Source organism: Somniosus microcephalus, chromosome 14 (assembly GCF_052327205.1).
Source record: "Somniosus microcephalus isolate GS21.2 chromosome 14, FLI_Smic_1.0, whole genome shotgun sequence".
Taxonomy (NCBI): Eukaryota; Metazoa; Chordata; class Chondrichthyes; order Squaliformes; family Somniosidae; genus Somniosus; species Somniosus microcephalus.
The window spans coordinates 30,100,384-30,115,399 of NC_141000.1; the positions used below are offsets into that span (position 1 = coordinate 30,100,384).

At 43.3% G+C, this 15,016-nt stretch overlaps 2 protein-coding genes across 8 annotated transcripts in view; one reads left to right on the forward strand and one right to left on the reverse strand.

Annotated features, from left to right (window-relative positions):
* The window catches only part of rb1 (retinoblastoma 1), a 295,784-nt gene that overhangs the window by 136,582 nt on the left and 144,186 nt on the right, over nt 1-15,016 (reverse strand). The window lies entirely within an intron of this gene.
* LOC147107420 (lysophosphatidic acid receptor 6-like) lies at nt 587-10,228 on the forward strand. Its single transcript, XM_086006464.1, has one exon. It carries the CDS (start codon nt 1,318-1,320, stop codon nt 2,344-2,346), a length of 1,029 nt encoding a protein of 342 aa, XP_085862590.1. The 5' UTR covers nt 587-1,317; the 3' UTR covers nt 2,347-10,228.

Genomic DNA, 15,016 nt, shown 5'->3' on the forward strand with positions numbered 1-15,016 from the left:
CATTTGGTAATATATTAAGCCTCACAAAAGACAAATATCTATGTATATTGAAACAATGAGAGGAAAAGGAAACTCAAATCGTGCAGAATTACTTTGTGTGTTTCTGAATACCACACGAAAACATGAAACAGGATAAGGCTATTCAGGGTTTCCAGCCTAATCCAATGTAAACACTTTTATGCATATTGTGGCTTAAAATCCAAAACATTACCAAAATGTAATCTAATTATAAAGTGTGAATGCGTGAGTAAGAGGGTGTGTGAGGAAGAGTATGTGCAGGAGAGGGTGTGTATGTACACCCTTCAAAAATAATGGTCACAAAGACTTTAAATTAAAAATGGGAGGAAAGGCATACATTTAGGTTGTATTATTACGTTAAAGCTGCTGGATGAATGCAGGTTGTTCATATCCTGCTAATTAAGATGATTGTATCAAATCTAACTTCTTCATAGAAGAGATTCTTCAGCGCTTAATTAGTTAACAGATCAGGAATCCTGTGCTGTTAAGTATTTACTCGCCCTGAAGGTATTTGGTATGCACTCTACTAAACACAGCCAACAAAATGGGTTGAGCCCATTCTTTTGTCCAATTCCGACCATCTTCCTATGACATCATCCTATTTGCATGTTTAATGCTTTTTGTTCAACCAATCTGCATCTGCGAGTAAAGTCAGCCAAGAACGATTTTCACACGGTTGGGACACATTATCGGAATTCAGTTATTTCGTGCGGGCACTGTGGATCGTTGGAAAGCCTGTTTAGCAGCCAGCAGAGGGGTGGGATTGCTTCAAGCTAATTGCTAAGGACCTTTGTTGCAGAAGTCTGAGGAAAGTGGAATATGATTCTTATCAACTTTAGTTTAATATTCTTACAAGATACTGAACAACGAAGTTAACGTACCTAGTGAGCAACTTGGACGGCCAGGATTTATCTTTGTTCTACATGACCAGAAGTCTGAATCTCAAGAACGGAATTCCTATTGTGCAGCTACACAACCGGGGTCAGTACAGCAATGCTCTTGTACAAACAGATTTAAAACCGGGGCTGTCCGTTTTGTGTTAAAACATGTTTACTCGTCAGCAGAAATGGGTAACCGGCTTTACTGACGCTCAAACTAAGATCAACTGAATGGATAACCGGGTGTCTACACCCTACAGTAAACGAATGCTCGCTTTAAAGATCAGCAAAAGAAGCCATTTCACAGCACCTTTTGCAAGAATGTATTCGCCGACGTAACTTAACCGTAAACCTAACCCAGGGGCAAAATCTTCACAGTGAGCCGAAAAGGAGCACAACTTTACCAGGAGCAACGCTCACCATGGCAGCCTCAAACAACACTATTTGCACCCCTGACGACTCCTTTAAGTACACACTGTACAGCAGCGTGTACAGCTTGGTATTCTTCATCGGCCTCGTGTCAAACTGTGTCGCCCTGTACGTTTTGAGGTGTTCGTTAAAACTACGGAACGAAACAACAACGTACATGACGAACCTGGCCGTGTCAGACCTGCTGTTTGTCTTCACACTGCCCTTTCGGATTTTCTACTATGTGACGAGAGACTGGCCCTTTGGGGATTTGCTGTGCAAGGTTTCGGGCACACTGTTTCTCACCAACATGTACGGCAGTATCCTCTTCCTGACCTGCATCAGTGCCGATCGGTTCCTTGCTATCGTTCATCCTTTCAGGTCAAGGATGCTGAGGACGAAAAAAAATGCCATCATTGTGTGTGTTGCCGTGTGGTTGACGGTGCTCACCGGAAGTGTGCCGGCAACCTTCTTGCGAACCACCAACGGCACAGCCAATCAGACTAAAACCTGCTTTGAAAACTTCTCCAACGACATCTGGAAGAACTTCCTGTCAAAGATTGTCATATTCATTGAGATAGTTGGCTTCTTTATCCCTCTGCTGCTGAACCTGTTCTGCTTTTCAATGGTGCTGAAGACTTTAAGGCAGCCCATTACTCTGTCCCGCAGCACATTCAACAAGTCCAAAGTCCTCCGCATGATTGTTGTCCATTTCCTCATTTTTATCTGCTGCTTTGTGCCGTACAATATAACCCTGGTGATGTATTCGATGGTGAGGACTGGGACACTAAGGAACTGCTCGGTGGTAACTATAGTCAAAACAATGTACCCCATTACCCTGTGCTTTGCCGTCTCCAACTGCTGCTTTGACCCCATTGTTTATTACTTCACTTCGGAAACCTTTCAGAATTCCATCAAGAGGAAGTCCAAGGCACTGAGGCTCGACTCTGACTTCACAGAAACCTTGCACAGTGCAGGCTTCCTCGCCAGTAACCTGCGGACACTAAAGTCCAAAATGCTCAATTCAGAGTCGACTGTTTAAACTCTCGGCAGCTGTTTTTGTTACTGAATGTACTTTGAGATAAATTACACATTTCGAGACCTCCATAAACATGTGTTTTTTATTATGCAAGCGTAGGATAAAGTTTCTGTGCAAGTATATGACCTGGTGTACTTGAAATCTGGAGCACTAATTATCACCACTCTCAATGGGGTGTGGTTAATGGTTCTCTAATCCTGTTTCCAGACTGAGTATAGGATTGAAAACTAATGTCCTCTGCAGCTCTACCAGGAAAACCACACACCACAAATGGCGTGCAGGGAGGGGAGAAAAAGGAACAGTTCCTGTTTTAGTCATGGAACTAGCCACTTAAATGTATTCTTCAATCTCCCTATTTAATGCAGTAAGAGCAGGTGATTGATATAAAATAACCAATGTTCATTATTATTGGTTTGTCAGAGGTACGAGAGAGATAGAGAGCCACATATGCTTTAGATATAAGGCATTCTGTGGGGGGGGGGGGGGCGGCTTATTTTTAAATTTTTCTAGAAATGGAATATACAGTAATTAGTTAGAAAGAACATCTATATTTTTAAACATTTGTATTTACATAAAATAAATCTAATGTTCCAACATATCTGTTGTGTATCTGTGAATGGGTATGATGAAATAATGCAGTGCAGACTTTTTGGCCATGACCAGGTAACTGTAGCAATGGTCATCTTAATGTTGAGGCAGTGTCAAAATATAAGCAATACAGGTTTATATGACAGATAAGAGATCATTGCAGTAGCATTCTGTAAATGATTAATGCCTCATGACAAAGTAAGCAACTTTTAGAGGACAGCTTACATTACAAACAGTCGGGGCTAGAATGCTCAGAGCTTTTGCTTGCTTGACTTTCAGATTTATTATCTTTGTGTGATGAGTACAGTACAATTGAGGAAAAAGTGTAACATTTTATTTTCTCCAAAACACCTCTGTTCTGACATTAAGAACAAGGTAGCTAATTAGAGATGCTTCTACACAGATCAAATGTAAATAGCTCCTTCATGTTTCCATTGAGAAGAAATGTATAAATAAGTAATGGCATATTTCCTATTAATTTATATCTGAAATTTTCTGAGGTAGGTCGGTTGATTTTGGAAACTCCCTCTTAGTGGCAATGTAAACAGCTGACACACTTCCCCAGGCAGGTAGAGAACAGCCTAAGAGTAAATCAGTCATAGCACTCTCGCCTACCTCCCAGTGACAAAAACAGCAACATTATGCATGCCTACCCTCGGACAGGAGGTTAAACTTATTTTGCAAAGTTGAGCTATTCATGCAGACATCAGTACAATACTAAAATAGAGAAACACGCGTGTTACAATGAGTCAGACAGGATTTGCTGCAGAGGAAACAATGTTTTCACTAATTCATGATCCGTAGATCAACCCCTTGTTATTTTTTGCATGAAACAAAATTGGAATTGTAAAATTACTTGGAAGAACCATTTCACAGAAAATAAAGCACATTTTGCATAACTTAATTTTACTTAACTCAAGCACCAAGAGCATTTAATCCAATTGTATATTTAGGTACAACTGCCATGTTACTTGTGAGAATCCACTTTTAAAACATAAATTTGGTCTAAAACTAATGTATCCACATGCTATTTGACCAAAAGTGGATAGCCTGAACTAGTATACACATATTCTCATACTTTGCAACTGCCACAATTCCACCCTCCCTCCCAAGTCCTGATTTTCTTGGTTTTGAAAGCGTAAGAAAACCTTTGATATCTTCCAATATATGAACAACTTGCATTTTACATAGCACCTTTAAACAAAGAAATACGTGTCCAAGGTGCTTCACAGACAAAATTGACACCGAGCCAAAGGAGATATTAGATGGGGTGGTTAAAAGCTTGGTCAAAAAGGTAGGTTTTAAAGAAGGAGACTGCGGTTTAGGGAAGAAATTCCAAAGTTTAGGCTGAAGGCACAGCTGTCAGTGATGGTGCGAAGGAAGTGGGGGAATGCACAAGAAGCCAGAATTGGAGGAATGCAGAGTTTGGGGGGGGGGGGGGGGGGGTTGTAGGGCTGGAGGTTAGAGAGATAGGGAAGGGCGAGGCCATGGAGGGACTTGAACAGAGGTGGTGTTGGGAGACCAAGAGCCAATGTAGGTTAGCAAGGATGGGGTGATGAGCCTCACTTGGAGCAGGTTAGGATACAGGCAGCAGAGTTTTGGATGAGCTGAAGTTTATGGAGGGTGGAGGATAGGATGCCAGTCAGAAGAGCATTGGAATAGTCAAGGCTTGAGGTAATAAAGGCATAAATGAGGGTTTCGGCAGCAGATGGACTGAGACAGGGCGGAGACGAGTGATGTTACGGAGGTGGAAGCAGGTCGTCTTTGGTGATGATGGGGATATTGGATCGGTAGCTCAGCTCGGAGTCAAGCGAAGCAAGAGGATAGGCAAAGCTAGATCCACCCTCCTACAGAATACTCAGCATTTGTTAGAATAGGAGTCATACTACTGGGCACAACACATTCTTCTTGGGGAAAAAAAGCAAGAATGTTTTTAGCCTGGTGCTGTACCCCCAAGAGACCAGCACACAACCTTAATCATAGAGTGACATTGTGGTAATAGCCACACTTTCACTTTCCAAAAGTCTTTTTAAAATTTGCTTTTCCAGTGGCAATGCAAGAGCCGTAGTCTGTGAGATGAGCACATTCAGGACCAGGAGCACAGATACATTAATTCTATAGATATAGGAACATGATGAGGCCATTCAGCCCCTCAAGCCTGTTCCGCTATTCAATTAGATCATGGCTGATCTGTATCTCAACTCCATCTATCCGCACTGGTTCCGTAACCCTCAATACCCTTGCCTATCAAAAATCTATCAATCTCAGTTTTGAAATTTTCAATTGACCTAGTCTCAATAGCTTTTTGGGGGGGAGATTTCCAAATTTCCACTACCCATTATGTGAAGAAATGCTTTCTGACATCATCCCTGAACGGCCTAGCTCTAATTTTAAGGTTATGCCCCCCTTTGCTCTGGACTCTCACCAGAGGACATAGGATATATAGAAACTATCAACTCCTTTTTATCATCATAAACACTTCAATTATATCACCCCTTGATCTTCTATATTAAAAGGGCGTACAAGCCTAGTCAGTGCAACCTGTCCTCATAATTTAACCCTTTTAGCCCCGGTATCATTCTGGTGAATCTGCGCTGCACCCCCTCCAAGGCCAGTATATCTTTCCTGAGGTGCGATGCCCAGAACTGAATGCAGTACTCCAGATGGGGTCTAACCAGAGCTCTCGACAGCTGTAACATCACTTCCATCCCTTTGTATTCCAGCCCTCTTGAGATAAAGGCCAACATTCTATTAGCCTTTTAAATTATTTTTTGTACCTGTCCACTAGCTTTTAGTGATTTCTGTAATTGGACCCCTAAATCTCTCCACTCATCCATAGTTCCTTGCTTCTTGCCATTCAGAAAATACACTGATCTATCTTTTTTAGGTCCAAGTAAATGAGCTTCCACTTTCCCACATTGAACGCCATCAGCCACGGTTTTACCCACTCACTTAATCTATCAATGTCCCTTTGCAACTTTCTGCTCCCATCTACACTATTTGCTGTGCTACCTAACTTAGTGTCAACAACAAATTAGATATATGGCTCTTTATTCCTTTGTCCAAGTCACTTATAAATAGTGAAAAGCTATAGCCCCAGTAGAGATACCTGTGGGACACCACCAGTCACATCCTGCCAATTTGAGTACATATCCATTATCCCTACTCTCTGTCTTCTACTTCCTAACCAATTCTCTATCTAAGCCAATAGGTTGCCTCAATTTCATGCGCTCTCGTTTTTGTTAAGTCTCTTCTGTGGAACCTTGTCAAATGCCTTCTTGAAGTTCATATAAGTAACATCCATAGACACTCCATTATCTACCATGTTTGTTACCTCCTCAAAAAATTCAACTAGGTTCATTAGACATGACTTACCCTTTACAAAGCCATGCTGGCTCTCTGATCCACTCATATTTGTCCAAGTGGTCAGTCACTCTGTCCCAAATAATAGATTCCAGTAACTTCCCCACAACTGACATTAGACGAATATTTAGTAAGTCTGTCATTTCCTGATTTTCAATTACAATATCACCTGTGTCTGTCATTAAGGGGCCCACATTACTTTTAGCCACCCTCTTTGTTAATATATTTGTAAAAACCTTTATAGTGTTGTCCTTGATATCCCTCGCAAGTTTTTTCTTGTATCCCTTTTTGCAGCTCTTGCCACTTTTTGTATCCCTTTGCTGTTCTTCATATCTCTCCCAGTCCGTGGGATCTCGACTGTTCTTTGCCTTTGAGTAAGCCCTTACTTTTAGTTTTATACAATCTCTCACTTCCCTTGTTGACCAAGGACCTTTAATTACATAAGTAGAGCCTTTGCTCTTTAGGAGTATGTATAGGGCAGGGCCTTAGCAGCGAGATGGACTTGAGAGATATTTCAAGTTGCATCATCTGCCCACAAGGAAACATATGAATAAACTTGCATTTATATACCACATTATCACAGCATTAGGACATCCTACAGTACTTCACAACCAATGTATTACTTTTGGAGTACAGTCACTATTAAATAGGGAAACGCATCAGCCAATCTGTGCATAGCAATGTCCAACAAACAACAAATGAGATGACTAACTAGTTAATCTGCTTTTTGTGATGTAGGTTGAGGGAAAAATGTTCGCCAGGACACCAGAATTCCTTCTCTAAGTGCAATGGGGTCTTTCATGTCCACCTGAACAGACTGATAGAGGGCTGCAGTTTAACATCTCATCTGAAAAAAACAGCACTTATGACAATGCAGCACTCCCTCAGTACTGCACTGAAACACCAGCCCAGATTAGATGCTCAGGTCCTGGAATGGGGTTTCAACCCACAACCTGCAACCGTAGGACTCAGAGCGGGAGCGCTAGCAATTGAGCCAAGCTGATATTTCTCACTCACTATTGTGATATGTGTAGCTGCACCGAAAGCTTTTAGGTCTTCCAAGTGTTGTGCTCATGAACTTTTATATAGGTCAAACAGAGATATCAAATCACGTTACAATTTCCTTACAATTGGCATGTCCCGAGATGCCAGTACCCAGTACTATATTTTACTCAATCACAAATGCTACTTGGAAACAAATGTTCATTTACAATTGTTCCAGTGTTGCTGAATCCAACTTGCAGGGGCAGATCTGGCAAACAAGGACTGGGTTACAAAACTGAAGTTGTTCTGCAATAGAAATAGGCTATTAGATATCTCTCTCAGAGGCACATTATCAAATATGGCTCCGGCCATTTAGTAGTGGAAGAGCAAATGTGAAGCAGCTTTAGACCATGCAAACCCAGGTGTGACAGTCACCAGTCCAGCATAAATCCTAGCATTCTGGCACCAGTGAGGACAAAATGTGCTCACAATGCAGTACTGATAGCATAAGTTCTGAATGCTCTATCATTATACTGCACAGCAGTTTGATCATCTGGGCAATAAAGTAGGGAACTTGTTAGCTAGATGACTGCAGTAAGCAGAGGCAGCAGCAATCTCAACTATCAGGAACAGTTTGAGGACATTCTAGACAGAGAATTAAGATCAATAAAAAAATGTAAAAATTAACTTCAGAATCCTGAGCAGAAACATGAATTGAAAATCTAATAGAATAAAATCGCAGCACAGGAGGCCATTTGGCCCATCGTGCCTGTGCCAGCTCTTTGAAAGAGCTATCCTAATTAATCCCACTCCCCCCTGTACTCTTTCCCCATAACCCGGCAGGTTTTTCCTTTTCAAGTATTTATCCAATTTCCTTTTGAAAGTTACTTGAGTATGCTTCCATCTTTCAGGAAGCGCATTCCAGATCACAACTCCCTGCATAAAAAAAATCCTCATCTCCCCATTGGTTCTTTTGCCAATTATCAATTCTTCCCAATAAACTTCAGATACCCAAGTTGACCAAGAAAACCAGGTCTCTGCATCCAACAGAGCTCACCAAGATCGAGAGCTCAGTTCAGGGGATATTGGGGAGGAGGACATCACTAGGGTCAGATGGCTTTACTGCAGCGATCCACATGAAAGTCATACCAAAGGTAAAATCTTTCTTGTTTTCAGTGTATGAGGAAGCAAAACTCTCTGGCTTCTCAGATTTTATTAAACCAAATTGTTCAACCAAAAAAAGGGGAAGGGTGCCGCTCAATGTAGCAACAATATCCATCTTGCTAATTGATACAGATTGCAGGACTTTAACTAAGGGTCCTGGGTACATGTGATATTGCCACACGTTATACATGTAAAGAGCAGATACACACAGAACTTCTGACAAAATGTTATTACAATAAGTGGCCTTCTACTTTGCAGGAAATCTCCAACTTACATAGGCACTGCTGTTCAAATTGTTCTTGTCCCTAACCTGATTTAATGTTTAGTCAAATGCTGGCAACACCATGGCTCACTGTCCTACAGCAGAAATCAATGTTAAAAGCATACTGTACAGTGTGGCAGCTGGTTCAAAACACATAAGGTGCTATGATACAAAACAAAAGCAGTTTTTCAATATGTAAAATGCTTGGCTTCAGAAGTTGCTAAAGGTGAAGGGTGCAACTTAAGACTTCACCTGTCCAGATTTGTCAAATTGAGGATTGGAGGTTCAACCTTCAGGCTCAAACTTTCAATTGTCGCAACATAGTTCACATACAAGCAAAAAGACATCACCAGAAACAAGCAATATGCAAGCAATAAGATATGATCATGAATTAAACAATGCATAAGCAGGAAGTTATTACCTTGAACTATATTAACTATTTTTTGCACCACATCAAAAACAAGCATAAACTCAGCTTCTTGAAGTCTAACACTTACAGAATCCATGTAAAATTTCCATCACGAATAGTAACTAGGAGCAATATTATTACCAGAACACAGCAAGAGTTTAGAGAGTGTGATAGGTCAGCTATCACACTGACCCAGCTGCCTTCTAATTTCTCCTGTTGTACATCATTGTCTCAGAGGACCAGGCCAGGTAGAAGCTGTTTCATCCCACCACAGTAGTTACTTCCTGCTACCTGGGTGCTGCCACTAGGAAAACAGTGTATTGTTCTGTCTTTGATGGGCCATGTTGTGCAACACATTTGCTATTCTGAAGGTACTTTTATGCACAAAAAGAAATTACTGCAGAGTTGGCCTAACCATCCATAACAGCCAAGTAGAATAAGCATTGCAACTTGTGTAAACTCACATTTAAATATTAAATCTGTGCGCTGAGCTCCCCAATGGATCAACTGGTAAATGTATCATGTGTTTTGGTACTGAGCCACAGACCAGGAATGTCCTAGGCCCATGCTGATCTAAGCCAGTGTGATGGTGGCATTGTAATTGGTCTTAGCATCCCTGGGCCAGTGAAGGGGGAAAATGACAAGCAATGTTCCCACTTCTGAATGCTATCCAATAACTTATGAAAAACATTGTGCAAGAACCTTGTCTAATGGCAGAAACGGAAGAATGGCCATCCTAGGCCAGTAGAACCATATCGCACCACCAATTACCACCACCAGTACAGAAAGTGTCAGGGGTGACAATTTGGGGAGGGCTTTACAGCCACACTACCACCATTTATTATGGGGAATCCTGTGTCATATGTATTTTTCAATTTCCCTTTTGCTCTCATTGTGCTGTATAATATTTCGCATTTCCACAAAATATACATTTCAACTATATGTTTTTCAGTCGTCAATGAATTAAACATTCAGGAAAGTTAAATGGCCTAGAAATGTTCAGCCATATTGCTGATGACAAGTAAAGTATACAGCTCACTGTTACCCTGTGCAAGTTGTACTCTGTGTTTGCTGTAAAAATTTTCACAATTAATAAAAATGTAATAGAAAAAATATTCAGGGATCATAGTTCCCTTTCTTGAACTAAAAGTACACATTATCATCAGATGAATCAGTCCCGGAAGGGGAGAAGTGCCATGGCTCACGCTGTATTGAAACAGTGATCTATACTCAGAAGTGATATATACTCTTATAAGTTCAGAATTAAACACTTAACAAAGGCACTGCATTACCCCAACTTCTTTACAGATTTGGGGACACGTTCACGTATACTGTCGCTCCCTGCACTGGACACCGATCACATACAGACCTCAGGAACTTTGGGTATTTACAGCTCAGGAATACAGCAGGTGTTCCCTTCACCAACTAAACCATCAACTGATCAGAGCCAGTATTTCCCATTACATTTCTCTACAGAATTCCAATATGCTCCCATATCTGATCATTTGCTCAGGCCAGAAATGGAGTCCTTTTCTTGCAAATGTATCTTGTTCACTTTTCACTGACAAATTAGTTAAACCCTATAAAACTTGTTCCAACAGGGATTGCTGATTTTCTGTTACCGGGCCAATAATGTCAAATATCTGGGGCGCAAATTGTCCCATCAGAGTTAAACTTTGAACAAATTAACGAGTTTCAACTTGCCTTTGCAACTCTTACAATACAATGTATAGGAAGTTAAATAACTGCAGAGGAACCGGTCTTTAAATTCATGATGCGTGCTGTACCAGAATCAGACAATTGTATGAAAGCACAGATCATACCTTCATTAACAGTGGCATGAATTGGGACACTGGTGTAAAAATGTTCCTGTTATCTTCAGCATTTAAAGTACTGTAAATCCCATTGCAAATCTTCCACAACTCACTATTAAAAAGGAGCAGAGATGTGCTTCTTAATATATTAGTTGCATAAAAACAGCCTCTTATGAGTGGTTTCAAAACTTCTCAACCCCTCTACGTATCATATCTATTCAAACTCTTGCATAGAGCACCCACTTGCAAGTGCCACTCTTCAGCGTATACCTACTCATTATGAGCATTGTCATAGGTGATAGACCACCTTATATAAGCATGGGACAATTAACATACGGTTTGTCCAACACACTTAACATCATGCCATCGATGTGCAAATTTTTATGCCACATTTGGCTCAAATTTCATATTCATAAACAAATCACAATTGAACAGGTAAGGAGCCTACCAATCAGCAAAGGACACAGAAATGAAGACCACCAATCATGAAGCTGAATCTACAAATTAAAAATGAGCAGTCAGCAATAGCTACCAATAAAAACGCAAACCAATCAAATCATTCTGAATAATTTCTTCAGGCGGTTTTTGTCTGCCATTTTTTTCATAGAGGTAAGCATATACAGCATCTATAACATATCAGCCAGTGGCTCAATCGGTAGCACCCTCTGTCAGCCGGTGGCCCAGTCGGTAGCACCCTCTGTCAGTGTAGCTCAGTCGGTAGCACCCTCTGTGTCAGCCAGTGGCTCAGTTGGTAGCACCCTCTGTGTCAGCCAGTGGCCCAGTCGGTAGCACCCTCTGTCAGCCAGTGGCCCAGTCAGTAGCACCCTCTGTGTCAGCCAGTGGCCCAGTCGGTAGCACCCTCTGTCAGCCAGTGGCTCAGTCGGTAGCACCCTCTGTGTCAGCCAGTGGCTCAGTTGGTAGCACCCTCTGCGTCAGCCAGTGGCCCAGTCAGTGGCACCCTCTGTGTCCCAGTCAGTGGCACCCTCTGTGTCAGCCAGTGGCCCAGTCAGTAGCACCCTCTGTCAGCCAGTGGCTCAGTCATTAGCACCCTCTGTGTCAGCCAGTGGCCCAGTCGATATCACCCTCTGTGTCAGCCAGTGGCTCAGTCAGTAGCACCCTCTGTGTCAGCCAGTGGCCCAGTCAGTAGCACCCTCTGTCAGCCAGTGGCTCAGTCATTAGCACCCTCTGTGTCAGCCAGTGGCCCAGTCAATATCACCCTCTGTGTCAGCCAGTGGCTCAGTCAGTAGCACCCTCTGTGTCAGCCAGTGGCTCAGTCAGTAGCATCCTGTCAGCCAGTAGCACCCTCTGTGTCAGCCAGTAGCACCCTCTGTCAGCCAGTAGCACCCTCTGTCAGCCAGTGGCCCAGTCGGTAGCACCCTCACCTCTGAGCCAGAAGGTTGTGGGTTCAAATCACACTCCAGAGACTTGAGCACAAAAATCTAGGCCGACACGCCAGTGCAGTACTGAGGGAGTGCTGCACTGTCTTTCGGATGAGATGTTAAACCATGTCTGCTCTCTCAGGTGGGCGTAAAAGATCCCATGGCACTATTTCAAAGAGGAGCAGGGGAGCAATATTTATCCTGCAATCAACACATTAAAACAGATTATCTGTTCGTTATCACATTGCTGTTTGTGGAAGCTTGCAGTGTGCAAATTGGCTGCCGCTTTTCCAACATTACAACAGTGACTACACTTCAAAAATACTTTATTGGCTGTAAAGCGCTTTGTGACGTCCGGTGGTCGTGAAAGGCGCTATATAAATGCAAGTCTTTCTTTTTTTTCTTTTATCAAAAAAGAATTGCACAATTCAAAGGGGAAAACAAATCACAAAACTTACACCACAAATTTGGTTATTGTTCAAAGTGCCTCAAAAAGTTTCCTTGAGATAGGCCTGCCCTTCTGCCTGAATACTGGAATTCCCAGTTGTTGTGTACAAAGTGCACGTGCGTGCATCTGTCTGCTGGGGAAAGAGAAGTGGGGGGGGGGGGGGGGGATGAAAAAAAGAGCGGGAGAGAAACAGATCCATCCACACACACACACACACACACACACATTTATTTAGTGCCTTTAATGTAGCAAAACATCCCAAAATGCTTCACAATTCAGACTCAGGCCTGAGCTGCAGTAGAAATGTGGTTGAAGGCACTATCAGTTAGGTATGTTTCAAGGAGGCTTCTGAAGGTGGGGCGGGGAGGCGGGTGCGTGTTGGGGCAGAGTGAACAGTGCCTCCAGGAAATGAATCAACATTTTCAGAAGTTACTTAAGGAATCAACATCTGCAAGAAAAGGAGAAGTGAACACCCAATTGTACAAAATAATGAGTTCATCAGATTTGTCTATTTCCTTCAGAAACTATTCATTACATCAACATTTCTTTGATACAAAATTTTTAGTACAACTGAAAAGAAATGTGAGCACACTTGAATGAACTTTCACCATGTCTTCATGTTAACATGTAAAAATTAATTTGGGGGATTATGGTGCAATCATTTCACATATATGTAAAATGCAAACAAACCCTATGTCCATCCCAATAAAGAAGTGATATTCTGATTTTAAAAAGGGGGAGGAACCTCTCCAGCATTAATCTTGACACTTGCCAAATCTGGACCTTTTGACTTTTCTTTTCCAAAACATACTGTGACTGGAGTGTAATCATTGCACACTCATTATTGGAGCATTTTCCAACACCACAGCAAGGTCAAGCATACTGACTGAATAAATTTGCAAAACAATAAAAAGTTTGTGCCCAAAGGTTTTCCAAAAGAAACTGGTTATTAGTTGATAAAATACTTATCACGTCTCATTGAAAAATACTGGTCTCCCATTGAAGACAACTTTACTACAGTGTGATGAGCCTAGATCCATACGGACAAAATTCAGAAGGTTACTGGCTAATGGTGTGCCCGAGACCTCTGGAGTTTTACGTAGTGAGCTTTTTAATACCATAGGGGATCGCGCATGGCATTGTTCATGGTGAGCCTAGTTAGCTTTTATTCTAAAAATATTAACTTATTATATTGGCCTCTATCTTCTCCATTATGACAATTGTGTCCTACAAGTCCTTCTATGCTGGATAGGAGAAATGGGGGAGAAGGAAGGAAGGGGGAGAGAGAGAGAGAGAGAGAGAGAGAGAGAGAGAGAGAGAGAGAGAGAGAGAGAGAGAGAGATCATGGGGGAAAGAGAGCAGGAGGATCGGGTGGGGGAAGAGAGGAGGATCGGGGGGGGGGGGAAGAGGGGAGGAGGATCGGGGGGGGGGGAAGAGGAGGAGGATCGGGGGGGGGGGGGGAAGAGGAGGAGGATCGGGGGGGGGGGAAGAGGAGGAGGATCGGGGGGGGGGAAGAGAGGAGGATCGGGGGGGGGGGGAAGAGAGGAGGATCGGGGGGGGGGAAGAGAGGAGGATCGGGGGGGGGGAAGAGAGGAGGATCGGGGGGGGAAGAGAGGAGGATCGGGGGGGGGGGGAAGAGAGGAGGATCGGGGGGGGAAGAGAGGAGGATCGGGGGGGGGAAGAGAGGAGGATCGGGGGGGGAAGAGAGGAGGATCGGGGGGGGAAGAGAGGAGGATCGGGGGGGGAAGAGAGGAGGATCGGGGGGGGAAGAGAGGAGGATCGGGGGGGGAAGAGAGGAGGATCGGGGGGGGAAGAGAGGAGGTTCGGGGGGGGAAGAGAGGAGGATCGGGGGGGAAGAGAGGAGGAGGATCGGGGGGGGAAGAGAGGAGGAGGAGGAGGATCGGGGGGGAAGAGAGAGAGAGAGAGAGAGAGAGAGAGAGAGAAGGAGGATCGGGGGGGAGAGAGAAGGAGGATTGGGGGGAAGAGAGAGAAGGAGGAGGATCGGGGGGGAAAGAGAGAGAGAGAAGGAGGATCGGGGGGGAAAGAGGATCGGGGGGGAAAGAGAGAGAGAGAAGGAGGATCGGGGGGAAAGAGAGAGAGAGAAGGAGGATCGGGGGGGAAAGAGAGAGAGAGGAGGAGGATCGGGGGGGAAGAGAGAGAGAAGGAGGATCGGGGGGGGAAGAGAGAGAGGAGGAGGATCGGGGGGGAAGAGAGAGAGAGAAGGAGGATCGGGGGGGGAAAGAGAGAGAGAGAGAAGGAGGA

Excerpts from the sequence above, each read along its gene's own strand:
- LOC147107420 (XM_086006464.1), top strand. The coding sequence starts at position 1,318 with ATGGCAGCCTCAAACAACACTATTTGCACCCCTGACGACTCCTTTAAG.